Source organism: Capsicum annuum, chromosome 5 (genome assembly GCF_002878395.1).
Source record: "Capsicum annuum cultivar UCD-10X-F1 chromosome 5, UCD10Xv1.1, whole genome shotgun sequence".
NCBI classification, from domain to species: Eukaryota; Viridiplantae; Streptophyta; class Magnoliopsida; order Solanales; family Solanaceae; genus Capsicum; species Capsicum annuum.
This window is the reverse complement of record NC_061115.1, coordinates 217844264-217861916: the sequence shown is the minus strand read 5'-3', so window position 1 is coordinate 217861916 and position 17653 is coordinate 217844264. Positions and strand designations below refer to the sequence as shown.

Here is a 17653-nt window from a genome sequence, read left to right as displayed (position 1 = left end):
TCATTAATATTATTTGGAAAAATATCATTTGCCATATCTTTGGGGGGAAAAAATGTAAAGAAATAGTTGCTAGCTAGATCTTGCTTTATTCAACATAAAAAGAATTATTTATTTTATTCTATTCATATGATTTTTCTCTTGAATTAATTAGTCATGAAACTAAATCTATTTCTTTTTGTTATGTGGACTGTATATGTTTTGAGTTCAACGCTCTCAGGATAAAATGATCGATCTGAATTCCAGAGTTATCGAAGAAGAAGAAGAAAATTGAATGCGATTTGCAAATTTTGAAGATGAATATTATGAAGAGAGTAGCGATGAGGACGAATATTACGATGAATATGTAATTATCGTGTATTTTTTTTTATCTCGTTTATTATTTAATATAAAAAGTAGGTAAGAATAAATTATTATATTAGATGTAGAGAATTTTACTAGTCGGAATTTTTTTCTATATTGATTCTAATTTTATAAATTTTAATTTACGATGAAATTGCATGTTGTTTAATTTTTTTCATTATTTATTATTTAAGAAAGAAATTATATTTGAAATTTTCATTAGCCGTTAACGTTAACGATCGAAGAGGAAATGGACCTTCTTCATACCACAATATTAAAACATAAAGAATTAGTATCTCTATAATTTTTGGATCGAAAACTTTTCGAATTCAAATCAAAATTATATTTGAAAAAAATAATATATTATATCAAATTAAATTATTAGTAGGTACTCTAAACCTTCCCCCAAGCCTTGGATGTTAAAGCTTTGATGTAAATTGGTTAATTTAATATTTATGTTTCCTGCACTGAATATAAAAATAATAATAAATTAAAATTTAGCGTTAGAAGATGAGATGAGATTAGTAATTATTGTATTTTTTGATAATTACAGGAGATACTAAATGATAAAATATTGTGTATTGTGTTTAAATTAGTACATGTAATTCAAAAAAATGAACACAATTTTTGTGAATGGTAATGCTATAACTGATATTTTTTAATTTTTAAAAATGTTACTCCAAAAAATTATTTGGAGTCGAGATAGAATCTCGGGTCCTCTGTCTTAAATCAAAGTTGGGAGTTGGGTCTCGAATCGAAGTCTGATGTCGAGGATAGGAGTTAGGTCTCGAATCGAGGTCGGGATTCAGGTCGTGAATTGATGATCGGGAGTCAATTTCGGGAGTTAGATCGAGAGTTAATATAAAAAATTGGTACCCGAGACTCAAGTTAGGGTGAGAAGTTGGAGTGTTAGGTTGAAAGAAAGTTTCGATTAATGTTTTTCTTAATTTTTGAAGAAAAAACATTTTTCTTAAATTTGAGAAAAATAAATTCATTTAAAAAATATTTGAATGCATGTACGCCAAACAAACATACAAAAATTAAAAAATATTATCTGAAAAATATTTTCCTTCATAGCAAACACAAATCTAGAGGGTCGTTTGGTATGGAGTAAAACATTCCAAAATTCTAATCTTGTTAGGAGGTGGTATAAAATAATCTCATGTTGAATATCCTAATACCATGTTTGGACGCGCTTTTCTCCCTTTTCTTTGTAATTTTTTGCCACATCAGCTTTTGAGGTGGAAATAAATTCACTTTTAGGTAGTGTGTAATAGTCCATCACAATAGTTTGAGTGTGTAAGTGACTTTTCGGATATAGTTTAGGGTAATTTTGATGACTTTTTCCTAAATTTAATACTATCAAACTTAACACGAGATATCTCATCTTATTCCGCGTACCAAACTACCATTTTTATAATAATTTTTCACATGAGCTATCGTAGACGTCATATGACATGTCATCTCAGTGCCAGATATTTGTCTATAAAGGGGCATTTTTGACCCTTTTTCCTAAAAGAAAAGGAATAGACTTTAGGAGATCGTTTAGTTGAAAAACAAGTTATTCGATTAATGTTTTTCTTAATTTTTGAAGAAAAAGCATTTCTCTTAAATTTGAGAAAAATAAATTCATTTAAAAAATATTTGAATGCATTTACGCCAAACAAACACAAAAAAATTGAAAAATATTATGTGGAAAATATTTCCCTTAGTAGCAAATATAATCTAGAGGGTCGTTTGGTATGGAGTAAAACATTCCAAAATTCTAATCTCGTTAGGAGGTGATATAAAATAATCTCATGCTGAATATTCTAATACCATGTTTGGTTGATAGTATAAGTTAGTCTCAGGATAAATTTATACCATCTATTCCGCATACCAAACTACCATTTTTTTAATAATTTTTCACATGAGCTATCGTAGACGTCACATGACATGCCACCTCAGTGCCAGATATTTATCTATAAAGGGGCATTTTTGACCCTTTTTTCCTAAAAGAAAAGGGATAGACTTTAGGAGATCGTTTAGTTGAAAAACAAGTTATTCGATTAATGTTTTTCTTAATTTTTGAAGAAAAAGCATTTCTCTTAAATTTGAGAAAAATAAATTCATTTAAAAAATATTTGAATGCATTTACGCCAAACAAACACAAAAAAATTGAAAAATATTATGTGGAAAATATTTCCCTTAGTAGCAAATATAATCTAGAGGGTCGTTTGGTATGGAGTAAAACATTCCAAAATTCTAATCTCGTTAGGAGGTGATATAAAATAATCTCATGCTGAATATTCTAATACCATGTTTGGTTGATAGTATAAGTTAGTCTCAGGATAAATTTATACCATCTATTCCGCATACCAAACTACCATTTTTTTAATAATTTTTCACATGAGCTATCGTAGACGTCACATGACATGCCACCTCAGTGCCAGATATTTATCTATAAAGGGGCATTTTTGACCCTTTTTTCTTAAAAGAAAAGGGATAGACTTTAGGAGATCGTTTAGTTGAAAAACAAGTTATTCTGGGATTAGTTATCCCACCTTTTAAATTGAAATAAAAATAATACGACAATCTCGAAATAATTAATTTTGAGATGAATTATTCATGTATTTTATCCCGATCATAACGAGATAAACACATTCTAAAATTAATTTTAGAGATTAGTTGTCCCTTATACTGGTAGTCATTTTGTTGAGAACAAATTATCCTGAGATATGAAATAACTTATCTCACCATTTATATGAGATAAATTATCCCATCATATAGTATAAAAATAGCGAGATAAATATTACAGAACTAACGAATACCTCCGATAAAATATAAAATAAAACAATCTTACCTTTTTCCTGAAACTATCATACCACCTTATACCGCTTATTAGGGATCATTTGGCAGGAGGAATAATGAGTAACTAATTTCGAGGTTAATTTTAGAATGGACTTATTTCGTGTTTGATTAGTATAAAATGCATAGAATAACTCATCACGAGACTGTAGTGTTATTTTTATCCTTCTTGAAGATGGGATTAATTAACTAATTTCGAGATAAGTTAATCCCAAGATAATTAGTTTCCCTACCAAACAACACCTGGATTTAGTTATCCAACCCTTAAAAAAAAACAAAAATAACACTATAATCTCAAAATAATTAATCTCGAGATTAGTTATGCTATGCATTTTCACATACTTGTCACAACACACACCTCACATTCATAGTAAGGAAATCTAACACAATACTGCAATTTTAGAAAAATAATCAATCAATGCTTCAAATACTATTTAATTTTCATTTACATTACATGTTATCATTTGACCACTAACACAATTTATAGTAAAAGAATCTAATACAAGATTGCAATTTTAGAAAGTTAGTTAATTAACATTTAAATTTTTATTCTATTTTCATTTGCATTCCATGTTATTATTTGACCACTAACATAATTTATAGTAAAAGAATCTTATACAAAATTGCAATTTTAGAAAATTAATTAACCAATGTTTAAAATTTTATTTAATTTTCATTTACATCCCATATTATCATTTGACCAATAACACAATTCATGTAAAAGAAAAGATTACAATTTTAGAAATTTAATTAATAAGTGTTAAAATTTTTCCTATAAATAATATTGAAATTTAGCTTATTTTTTTCACTTCATTCTTCATTTCTCTTCTTTAATTTTCTTTATTTTTTTCCTTCAAAGTTGTGACTTATCATATTTTTTCGAATGATATTAACGATGCTACTAATGGTACAATTTGCCTTTAAAAAATTGTTGATAACGTTGAAGGGTCCGGTACAAAACTTATTTGTGGGTATTTTTTTCATACTGGTATGTAACATAGATCGAAAATATTTGTGGATATCTAATAACAAAAAAAAAAAAGAATACTTTTTTAGAGATCTATAAATATTTCAGATATATGTTACGCAGTAGTGTGAAATAAATGTTCACAAATAAGTTTTGTGATGGATCTTTTAGCAGTATCAACAACTTTTTTTTTTAAAGCAAATTGTTTAATTAGGAGCATCATTAATATTATTTGGAAAAATATCATTTGCCATATCTTTGGGGAAAAAAAAAATGTAAAGAAATAGTAGCTAGCTAGATCTTAGTTATTCAACGTAAAAAAAAAGAAATTGTTTCGTCGATTCATATGATTTTTCTCTTGAATTTTTGTTTGGATCTTTTAATTAATTACATTATTATTCATGAGACTAAGAGCCCGTTTGAATAGGATTAAAAAAATAGTTTTTTAGCTTAATTGATTAAAAGTTTAAAATAAGTACTTATAAATTAAGCAAATAAATGTTTGGATAAAAGTGTTGAAACAAGTGATGTTAAACACTTTTTTGTTGTTAAAATGACTTAAATGTCCTTAAAGTTTTTAACACCATAAATAAGGTGAATTATTTATAATTTTTTATTCTAAAATAAATTTTTGAATAAATCTCCGATGTAACGACGGATTCGATGAAAACAAAGAAGAAAGATAAAGAGGAAATTGGAGGGAAGAGATGAAGCGAAGCGGCAAAGAGAAAAAGAAAAAAAACTATATATTTAAGGGCTACAAGTTCGGGATATTGTTGAAATTGGAGGAAAATATAAGGGATAAAAAGGTAAATATTTTGGTCAAACCTAAAAGAATTTTAATCTAAAAAACAAAAAGTTTGGGTACCCAACTTCTCACTTTTTTATTATTTTAATCAGTTTTTAGCTTTTTAAAGTATTTTTTTATTTTACCAAACATCTTAAAAAGCTAAAAAAAGAAATTAAAAGCTAATTTGATCAGATTTTAATCCTATCCAAACGGGCTCTAAATCTATTTCTTTTTGTTATGTGGACTATATAGGCTTTGGGTTATCGAAGAAGAAGAAGAAAATTGAATGCGATTTGCAAATTTTGAAGATGAATATTATGAAGAGAGCAACGATGAGGACAAATATGTAATTATCGCACATTTTTTTTAACCTCATTTATTATTTAATTTATAATAGCATATTATGTTAGTTTAATGTAAAAAATAAATAAGAAAAAAATATTATATTAGATGCAGATCGGTGAATGTTCATTCAATTTTGAGAATTTTACTAGTCTAAACTTTTTATTTATTGGTTCTAATCTTATAATTTTAATGTACAATGAAATTGCGTATTGTTTATCCTTTTCATTGTTTATTAACTTTAAGAAAGAAATTATATTTGAAATTTTACTACTATATACGTACTGAATGTGGAAAAATAATAAATTAAAATTTATCGTTACAAAATGACATGAGATTAATAATTATTGTATTTTTTGATAATTTTTGGAGATATTAAATGATAAAATATTGTGTATTGTGTTTAAATTAGTACATGTAATTCAAAAAAATGAACACAATTTTTGTGAATGGTAATGCTATAACTGATATATTTTATTTTTTAAAAATGTTATTCCAAAAAATTATTTGGATATAAAATTATTTTAAGTTTTTGAAATTTGAAATAAAAAAGTCCAAAAGTTATTTTTACAGTTCTCAATTTAAATTACTCACAAAAAATAGAAAATGATCTCCTTTTTATATTCATATCTAAGTACAACTCCAATTTTAGACATCATATCCAACTTGAAAATCAATAATATTACTATTTCAAATTTCATAATTTTTACATTCAAACGTGCACTAAGTCGAATTATATAATTATATTTTGTCCTATTTTTTTATTTTTTTTTTGTAAATAGTCACTCTATTTTATATTACTTGGCCCTATTAATCCGACCCTGACCCTGACTTTGATCCCGACCGTAACATCCAACCTCAGGATTATGGAGCCAAGTCGGACTTTGGAGTCAGGTCTGGAGTCGAGATAGAATCTCGGGTCCTATGTCTTGAATCGAGGTTGGGAGTCGGGTCTCGAATTGAAGTCTGATATCGAGGATAGGAGTTAGGTCTCGAATCGAGGTTGGGAGTCGGGTCCCGAGTCGATAACCGAGAGTCAATGTCGGGAGTTATATCGCGAGTTAATATCAAAAATTGATACCCGAGACTCAAGTTAGGGTGAAAAGTTGGAATGTTAGGTTGAAAAAGAGTTTCGATTAATGCTTTTCTTAATTTTTGAAGAAAAAGCATTTCCCTTAAAATTTAGGAAAACAAATTCATTTGAAAAATATTTTTGAAAACATTTACTTCAATCAAACATGAAAAAATTAAAAAATATTATCTGAAAAATATTTTCCTTCATACCAAACACAATCTAAAGGGTCGTTTGGTATGTTCAGTAAAACATTCCAAAATTCTAATCTCGTTAGGAGGTGGTATAAAGTAATCTCATGTTGAATATCCTAATACCATGTTTGGTTGATAGTATAAGTTAGTCCCAGGATAAATTTATACCATCAACTAAATATGGTATAAATTTAATACTACCAAACTTAACACGAGATATCTCATCTTATTCTGCGTACCAAACTACCCTTTTTTTAATAATTTTTCACATGAGCTATCGTAGACGTCACATGACATGTCACCTCAGTGCCAGATATTTATCTATAGAGCGGGTATTTTTGACCTTTTTTTCTAAAAGAAAAGGGATAGACTTTATGAGATCATTTAGTTGGGAAACAAGTTATTCTCGATTAGGTATCCCACCTTTTAAGTTGAAATAAAAATAATACTACAATCTAAAAAGAATTGATTTTGAAATATATTATTCATGTATTTTATCCCAATCTGTAATACCCCGTACTTCTACCTAGCTTGAAATCATCTCAAGAATGTTAGAAACTTACTTTGAAAGATGAATCCATTTTTGTACACATGGAATTTTTAAGATTTTCACTTTTTGTTGAGTGAAAAATTGAATTAGCTTTCCAACGATACCAATTTTGTCCAAATCTGATATCGGGGTAGAAAGTTATGTCCAAATACAGAAAGCAGTCAAAACTGCCCAGGTGTGACGGTGAAGGCCGACGGACCGTCGAGCTAGCAACAGACCATCGCCCAAACCGTCGCAGCGGAGGCAGTGAGACCACATTCTGCCTAAGGGCGACGGCTCGGGCCGACGGACCGTCGAGCTAGCGATGGATCGTCGCCCAAGCCGTCGTAAGAGAGGCAGTGAACCCCTAGTCTACCCAGGTGCGACGGTCAGGACCGACGGACAGTCGACCCAGCGACGGACCGTCGCACCCACCATCGCATATTCATTCAGCTATTTTAAGTCGTTTTTAAAAGGGCTTTTTGGTCTTTTACCACCCTTTTTTATACCTAGTTATATCAAACCAAGGCTCATAAGTACATTATCCATCTACAACATCAAACTAGGATTTCCTCTCAAAGATAATCCTCAAGAACAAGATCCAAACCCTTCTTCAAGAAACTAAGAGATTCCAAGTTCTTCAAGTCCAAGAAATTCAATCAAGGTGTGTCATGTGTTGATTCATGGGTCCCTTTCACCCATGAAGCTCAAGAATCTCTTTTCAAAATTCAAAATTTGTGTATTTATGAATGTTCATGATTTAAATTGAATTGAAATCCATGTTCATGATGTTGTGGGATTTTGATTCATGTTTTAAATTATATATTCCAATAATTGACCCTAGGATGTGGTGATTTGCATAATAATCATGATAAACCCTTAAATTTACGCATTGATTGATGTATCCATGATTATTAGATGTGTTGATGATTGTATAACCAAAGCATGCTCCCCATGTGTTTGATTAAATGTCTATGTGAAGGAAAAGTATCATGCTAGTATGATAATATGAAATCCTCATTCATGTACAAGTTTATGCATGTCAAGTGTTTGATAGAATGTCTTAGTCAATGAATTATGGATATATGTGTAGCTATTGTGGTGCTTTAGAACTTGTACTTCATGAAATATCCAACTTATTGTATTATGGATTGTTGATGTTGGTCATGTATTCAAGAAAGTCATGCCTTGTCAGTTTCCTTCTATTGAGTCCTGGGGGTACTTGTACCTGAAAATTTAGCTGTGTGCCTAGAATCAGTGTCATGTTTTCAAGATACTCTCAGTCAAGCCATGATCCATAGAATTCAGTCAGTCTCATAACTAAGGAAAACTCAGTAAACTCAGTAATCCCAGTAATCTCAGAGATCTCAGAAATTCAATAATCTCAGTAGTATTTCGTAAGTCAACGGAACTCAGTTAACTCAGTTCAGTTCAGTTAATCATGTTCAGTGTCTATTCAGATGGGAGTAGAAATTAACACCGAGTGAACCCAGGGACGAAAACCCACCGGTTATATGAGGATGTGATTCTTAGAAGCAATCCTTGCGTTCCAGAACTACGTAGCCAACATAGGTTGAGATGTCATAACCTGTTATATGAGGGTAGATAAGGTGGCTTAACCTGCTATACGAGGGTTCCTACCGTTCTCACTAGAGTTACCTATTATATGAGGATTACTCACAGATTGTCCTTATTAGTGGCGCAGTATTGACACCCTTCCAATTGGGGTTACAGATTGGACCCCAATTCAGCTATATTGCGTTATTTAGGGCATGTCGGTTAGATGACTACTTCTCGCAGTTTTGTTACAGATTAGGACTGTCAGACACATTCATTCAATCTCAGTAATAGAACTCAGATAGTTCTACAGGATTCAGGACTGTTAGATACAGTCAACTCAAAACAGTACGGAACTCAGCTAGTTCCATCAGAACCTAGACTGTCAGATACAGTCGCTCGGTATTAGTTATTTCAGTTATACAGTTATCAGCATCTCATGTTATCAGTACTCAGATTCAGTTGTTATTATGTATTCATGCATGTATTCTCACGTTCATGTTATTCAGTCAGTTAGTAGAGTTCATGCATGTGAACCCTTTGCATCCAACCTACCTCACATGCATACCAGTACATTCAATCGTGCTGACGCATTTACGCTATGGTGTTTTATACCATAGGTTCAGAAGCACGAGCTTTAGAGCATCAGTAGTATTCCAGTCTCAGCAGTCAGAGTTAGCAGTGAGTCATCATACTTCGAGGACATGACCATTACTTTATTATCTCATTAATTAATTTGTTTCAGTAGTTGGAGTTAGTTGGGGACATGTCCCATCAACTCCTTATTCAGACAGTTCAATTTGTTAGAGGCTTTCCAGACTATCATATTCAGATAGTTATTTCAGTTATTTTGGGTATTTCATACCCCACCCAGATGTTATCTTTTTATTAGATATTATGTCTCAGTTTTGAACCTTACGGCCTTAAAACCTTTATTATCGCATTTATACAGTATATTATGCAGTGTTCAGGTACAGTTATCAGTCATGGGTTAGCTTGTGGTCCTTCGGGGTCATGAGCACCGTGTAGCATTTCGGTATCAGATTCGGGGCGTTCCACGATCATAGCGAGATAAACTCATTTTAAAATTAATTTTAGAGATTAGTTATCCCCTATACCAATATTCGTTTGATTGGGAACAATTTATCCTGAGATATGGGATAACTTATCTTATCATGTATATGAGATAAATTATCCCATCATTTAGTATAAATAGCGAGATAAATAATACAGGACTAACGAATACCTCCAATCAAATATAAAATAAAACAATCTTACTTTTTTCTAAAAAACTATTATGCCACCTTATACCGCGTATTAGGAGTCATTTGGTAGGAGGAATAATGCGTAACTAATCTCAAGATTAATTTTAGAATGAAATTATTCCGTGTTTGGTTAGTATAAAATGCATAGAATAACTCATCCCGAAATTTGTCATCATGAGATTGTAGTGTTATTTTTATCCTTCTCGAAGGTGTGATTAGTTAACTAATTTCGAAATAATTAATCTCATGATAATTAGTTTGAAACTAATTATCTTGGGATTAACTTATCTCGAAATTAGCTATCCTGAGTTTAGTTATGCACCTTTCAAAAAAAAACAAAAATAACACTATAATCTCAAAATAACTAATCTCGAGATGAGTTATGCTATGCATTTTATCCCAACCAAACATAAAATAAATTCATCATAAAATTAATCCCGAGATTAGTTATTCCTCATCTATCCAATCATGGGTCGTTTGGTGTGAAGTATAAAGGACAAGTAGTCCTGAAATAAAATAAAAGATTATTTTATCCCATATTTGTTGGAGGTATTAGCTAATACCGGGATAACTTATCCCATCATTTATACCATAGTGGTCGTTTGGTTGGGAAACAAGTTATACTGTGATTAGTTATACAGAGATTAGTTATCCTGATATTACTTTTTAGTGATTGTTTGGTTTGTGGTATTAAAAATAATATGCATGGGATTCTTTTTAAGAATAGATTGTGTGTTTACAAAAATAACTCTTACCTTATTTAGTTTAATAATTATTTTTATGAAAAGTGTATTGATAAAAATAATTATTAAACTAACTTTTTATGAAAATTGTATTGGTAAGAGTATTGGTAAGTTTTTATGATGTCGTTTGACGTAGAATTGCTTTTTTCATTGTTCCTTTTAATGTTTTTTTTTAACAAAATATATTTGACAACAATTACTACATTTAACTTCTAAATTTAGTAATTGTCAAATAAGATAGGGAATTTATTGGCCATATTCATGAAAAATAAATAAGAGAATTTTTTATAACTAACATAGTTTTGAAGCACATTTATCATACATTATTATCTTTTTTATAATTATTAAATATAATAAAAACTTTCTTTGAAGTGCGATACAGTAAAGGCCACAGTACGGGTTGAATTGTGATAGTAAAATGGAGAAAATCGCGCTAATATATATTTTTTAAAAAAGTAACACATTTTACAGGACAAAAAATAACGCAATTTGCTTAATTCAATACCTCAACTGTTGATAAAGTGTTTCAATTATACATTTTTCATTCAATTTTCTTTTACATGTGTTCTCATTCATCTATTAAGTAGTTAAGTTAACCACATAAAATATTTCATGTCTTTTAATTATACGCATTTGTCTCAATAAGCCGTAAAATCCCAGATATTTTCTAGTATGTGAGACAAAGAGTTTGGGAGTAATTCTATCGTTTTCTAATTTTATTTCAAGAATAAATAATAGTGGAATTGTTATCCCACCAAATATGTGGATAATTTATCCCGATACTATTTATTAATCCCGAAATAAATTATCTCAAATATTACAATCAAATATATATTAAAATTTTTATCTTTAGATTATTATTTTATCCCGAAATTACCTCACATCAAACAATCTCTGATAAAATAAGTTATCTCATATGATGGACTAAATTATCCCAAAATAATTAATTATAAAATTAATTATTTTAAAATAACTATTTCCCAACCAAACAACCCTAAGTCTAAACTCTAAAACCCAAAAGCTAAGTGAAATATTTTGGGCCTTTTCTCTCTCTCTCTCTCCTATGCTTAAACCCTAAAACTTCACTCAACGAGCCTGCAAGGTGAGCAATGAATGGAGTCAATTAGCGAAGCAATTTTCTTCTATGTTCTACAAGCCATGTTAATTTTTGCTCGTGGCCAATTTTATCGTACCATATCCAACAAATCTTCTTTATTCAGATACTTATTTTCCACCACCACAACAAATAACAGTAATAGTTTTGATTCTTTCAATTTAAACGAGGCTGAGGAGGTGTATTTCAATCCTAATTTGATTAAAAAAATAATCATACAGGAAGAGGAAGAGAAATGGGAAGGTCATTTTAGGATTTTTAGACACATTGATTCTGATGTATCATCATTTGTTAACAAAATCTTGCTAGCATTGAGAAATGAACCGAGGTTAGTGTTCAAGTTTTTCAAATGGGCTTCGGTGAAAAAGAGTTTAACTATTGAGGATTATTGTATAGTAGCTCACATTTTGTTTTATTCTAGAATGTATAGTGATACATATAATGTTCTAAAAGAGTTGGTTACTTTGCGTGGTGTTGTTGGTAAAAATGGGGATGTAGTACATGTAGTTGATGTATTAGATGTTCTTTGGTCAGCGAGGACTATTTGTAGTTTCGCGGGGGGTAATGGGTATGGGGTTTTTGACGCGTTGTTTAGTGCGTTGATTGAGTTGGGGTTGCTTAAGGAGGCGAATGAGTGTTTTTTAAGGATGACAAGAGGTTTTAGTGTTCTACCGAAAGCACGATCTTGTAATTATCTTTTGCATAGAATGACAAAGTTAGGTGATAAGAAGTTGTCGTTGAAGTTGTTTGATGATATGAATGAGTTGGGAATTGTTGCAAATGTGTATACGTACAATATAATGATTGGTTATTTATGTAAGGATGGGGATTTGAATGTGGCGAAAAGGTTGTTTATGCAGATGAAGGATAGAGGGATTGAGCCGGATATTGTTACGTATAATTCTCTTATTGATGGAATTGGTAAACATGGGGTGCTTGAAGATATGGTTACTCTCTACGATGAAATGAAGGAATCTAAATGTTGTCGACCTGATGTAGTAACGTACAATACATTGATTAATTGTTTTTGTCGATGTGGAAGGATGGAGGTAGCATTTGAGTATCTGAATGAGATGAAGAAAAGTGGGTTGAAGCCCAACGTGGTTACTTATAGCATATTTGTTGATGTTTTTGCTAAAGAAGGAATGTTACGAGGAGCTATTAAGTTCTTTGTAGACATGAGACGGGTTGGTCTTGCTCCTAACGAATTTACTTATACTTCGTTGATTGATGCTCATTTTAAAGTTGGTAAAGTTGACGAAGCGTTGAAGCTTGTTAAAGAGATGGTAGAGGTAGGAGTTAAGTTAAACGTCGTGACGTATGCTACATTAGTCGATGGACTTTGTAACGAGGGGAAAATCAAGGAAGCTGAAGAAGTTTTTAGGGTCATGTTGAAGGATGGGATTGTCCCGAATTTAGAAGTTTATACTGCTCTTATCCATGGGTATATCAAGTCGAAAAGGCTAGTGGATGCTTTGATTATTATGGAACAAATGAAAGAAAATAATATCAGACCAGACGCATTACTCTATGGAATAGTTTTATGGAGTTTTTGCTCTGACGATAAGTTTGAAGAAGCCAAAGCTTTATTCGATAAAATGAAGGGTCTTGGAATCGAGGGAAACTATGTCGTATACACAATACTTGCCGACGCTTACTTTAAGGCTGGAAAATCCGTCGAAGCACAGACTCTGCTAAGTGAAATGCAGGAAAGAGGTATTTCCCCTACTGTTGTGACGTATTCTGCATTGATCGATGGCTTGTGTCGGCTGGGATTTGTCGAGGAAGCAATGCACCATTTCCATTCTATGCCAAAAATGGGTTTGCAGCCTAATGTCGTTGTGTATACAGCTTTAATTCATGGCTTCTGTAGAAATAAATGTCTAGAAGCTGCGGAAAAAATGTTCAATGAAATGCTCGACAAAGGGATATGTCCAGATAAAATAGTTTATACATCGCTGATAGATGGAAATCTAAAGCAAGGAAATATTGAAGATGCTTTAGATTTACGAAGGAGAATGATCGAAAGTGGTTTGGAGCTTGACCTTCATGCCTACACTGCTTTGATTTGTGGGCTTTCAAAAAATGGCGAGGTGCCTCGGGCGAGAATTTTTTTTGATGAGATGATTGAGAAGGGTGTTAAACCTGATGAGGTTGTATTTTCATGTCTTATAAGAAAATATCAAGAGATTGGCAATCTAGAAGAAGTTCTTGCATTGCAAAATCAAATGATCAAAAGAGGCCTTACGATAGTTAAAGGCTAAGGAATCAAGGACTCTTACGTGACTATCTTTATTTGAGTTGAAGATGGTTATCATGAAGTCTTTCTTGTTCCTCCAGAATGCTATCCTAAAAACATCCCTTTTTGCTGCGGTTGAAGAGCAAAAGAACGCTGATCAGAAAGTACTAAAATTGGCAGAACGGAAGGTATGTTTTTCAGGTTCCTCTTTTGCTTGTTATTGACATTATCTTAGTTCTTATGTTCACGTGATATATAACATGTCGTTAAGGTGTCATTTTGTTGTCTGCAGAAACAAAAGGAGGAACTCCATAAGAGAATTATAAGCTTGAGAAACAAGTCGATGCAAAACCAGCAGGTGAAACAGAAGATGAGCGATTGCGAGTGATTATGAAACACATTGACGAAAAGGGCGATCAGGAAGTTCTGGAAAACGTTGACGCACTGCTTAATTGTGGCATTGATCCAAACCTTGATTCTGAAGGAGCAAAAGAGCAATGACGAGCTGCAGGAAGAACTTAAAGAAATGGCTAATGTATGTAAGGAGGCCTACAATGGCTTGTCGTTTTACAGGATATTTGAGTGTGTTTTATTAAAACTGCAAATAGCATGATTCATTAAAAATAAGAAGACTATTAATGACATATTGTAGCGTGTTTTGGCGAGCTTAGGTAGGCGGAGCAGTAGAACAACTCATGTCCTTCATTATGAGCTCATTCCGTATACTTGAAGATAGATGCACATTATACCACAAGCCCAAAATGGTTTAATGAATGGCGTATAATTTTGTTGTCAGGGTAGTAATGTTGAGAATTTTCTTTCCCTTTTGCTTTGGTTTTTGTTTCTTTCTGGATCAAAATCTCTTTTTGGTGGGTCGAGGAGTTCGGCTGGCTTCAGCATTTAATGACAAGATCTGAGGAATTGACAGTTAAATTTCTCTATAGGGCTTGTCGAGAGTGTTTCTTGAAGCAATGAAGAGGAGATATAATGACGTAGAAGCTGAGCAGAAAGCTCCTGAGTTGTGTTCGTTGTGGGAGGAGTGCCTTAGAGACCTGAGTGGCATCCCTTTAAAGTAGTCATCATAAACGGGAAACATCAGGTATGCTTATCTTATTCTGGTTCATGGCATTGGATCTGCTTAACTCATATTACTAAATTAGAAGAGAAGTAGTTTTGCATCCATTTGTTTTAGTTTCTACCACAGATATGTTGTGATGTGTACTTTCGGATTCTGATCATTTTGTGAGAATTTATTCGATATACTTGACCTATGTGGTGGACACCTTAGAGATGTCTGTGTGTCTTCTCTTGTTCCTATTGCAGTCTGGTTGCTACTTGATTTTAGTTCGTTTTCCTCATCCGTGGCATAAACATCTAGGCTACTATCGTATATTATTGGAAGTCAAATTACGTATATCAATTTGTCGCAAACTTCAGCTTAGACAATACCCAGCGCAACTTCAGCCTACCGAGGACATGAGCTTAGATAGGAGGGTGTGGAGGTCGCGGATTAGGGTAGAAGGTCAGTAGATAGTGGAGTATTGTCTTGCTTACCGATCGGATTAGGCTTGGTGATGTCTGTCATAGTATTAACTTTAGTATTATAGTGTCTGGCTTTTGATTTCTATCATCATGTGTTGTTTCGGTTATCACACTATTTTGTTGTTGTCACTGCTTCCGTATTAGTTGCTATGTTTTCTTCACTATCGTTTTCCCCTTTTCATACTTGCTTCGATTTGTTGTACTCGAGCTGAGGGTCCTCCGCAAGCAGCCTCTCTACCTCCACAAGGTAGTGGTAAAGTCCGCGTACACTCTACTCTCCCCTCACCCCACTTGTGGGATTTCATTGGGTATGTTGTTGTAATCTATCACACATCTGTTGTCATGCATCTCATACTAGTTGATCTAATAATATTTATATGTGTATATATGTATCATGCATCGTTATAGATTTGAATATTCAAGAATGTTGATCATATGCATTTGTTACTTTCTGAATAAAAAATAAACAAAACACACTTCAATTTCTTACTTGATCTACTTTCACCAGTTTTTTCTATACTGAGTTTTATTATATTAAAATCCGTTACGCTGTTTCAGGCTGTAATAGACGATGAAGATGAATTAATTTATATAACCCAAGTGGAGGATACATCGTTTCGGAGTTGTGGAATTATAAAGCTGGTGAGAAAGCTACTCTGCAGGACGGAGTTACTATGTTACTAAACCTCTGGAAAAAGAAAATGAAACTCGACTGAATGTTGGATGCTTCCGTGTGCTTTACCTAACGTTTTTTAGCATTTCTCTTGCTATGATATTTTCGTCGGCAGCAACTTCACAAACTTTGAAATATGAGTTCGAGCACAGAGAGTAGACAAAACAAAAATGATTATAGCGGAATTCCTGATTTAGAAATATCGAAATATCATTTTCATAGCATTTATCTCCCAACTGAAACTCCTGTTTTCTCTGGATTGTTCTTTGTAAAGTTGCATTTCATCTTAGAGGAGCACAAACATGTCATTGATATAGTCCCCGGGACAGACGATAAAAGTGGAGAATTGTGAAATAGGGAGCGTAAGCTGGGGAGGAGCACGAGCTCAAGCTCGAGCTGCTTAACGCAGGTTGGTATTTTTCTAAATTCGCGTGTGTTATGCTCAATTTTATAGATTGATTTGATGAATTTGAATAGAGATTGCAACAGCATTATGGGGTCTTTGTTGCAGAAAAAGTAGTTGTTGAGCACCCAGACAAAGAGTTGATCTCACAAACATAAGTTGAAGTCAACACATTCAATAATTGGCATTTGGTAGAGAGATCATTATCCTATCTTCTTATTTACGATCAAGTTTGTTTAATGCTATGTTGTTCGGACTCTTCAAAAATGTCTGTGGGTGCGTGTCGGATTCTAGTGTATTTTTGGATAATTCGACACGGGTGCGGCATCAAAAGTGAAGAGTTCGTGCAACTTAGGTTTGATGGGATAACATATTGCCATTGGGCAGAAGTCAAACATGTGCGAACTACTTTAGCAATAGAAAGGTCCTACCATTTATGTTCTTACATTACCGGGTACCTGTTGCTAGCGAGAGGTGACATGTATTTCGTGATATTAGTCGAGATGTGACGAAAGCTGACTCGGACACCTCAGTTATCAGCAAGAAAGTCATTTATGTTCTTCAATTTCAGTAAAACTTTATTCTTGTTATAGATTTATAATCTCCTGTTATATTTGATTGAGACGAGTTCAAATGGAACGTCATGGATAGTGAGTATTCATACAGCCAATCTCATCTGTTTTAGTCTTGGTGGACGGAGTTACCTGGTACCTGGTGCTGGTGGGAGGTGGGAGGTGGCAGGTATTGTATGAAATTAGTCAAGGTGTGCGTAAGCTAGCCCAGACACCACGGTTATTTTTAAAGAAAAAGGCCAATCCCAAAATGATTGGGTTTGATGAATGGTTGTTGCTATTGTATAATGTTTGTATAGGGGTAATTTTAAGGGCATCTTTATTTTTCATTGAAGCAATCAAACAGTGATTTTGGAGTCAATGGCGAGTTTACAAGCTTGATGAAGGTAGCGCGCATCCTGAAGAGAATTAGTAAACGTCCAAGATGATCTGATGTCAAGAAGCTGAGAACAGCCGTTCAACTAG

At 32.6% G+C, this 17653-nt stretch overlaps 1 protein-coding gene across 1 annotated transcript; it reads left to right on the top strand.

Annotated features, from left to right (window-relative positions):
• Positions 1-11628: 11628 nt before the first annotated feature.
• Positions 11629-14186, top strand: LOC107870233 (putative pentatricopeptide repeat-containing protein At2g02150). The gene has a single exon (XM_016716691.2). It carries the CDS (start codon positions 11759-11761, stop codon positions 14021-14023), a length of 2265 nt encoding a protein of 754 aa, XP_016572177.2. The 5' UTR covers positions 11629-11758; the 3' UTR covers positions 14024-14186.
• The last annotated feature ends 3467 nt before the right edge of the window (positions 14187-17653 follow it).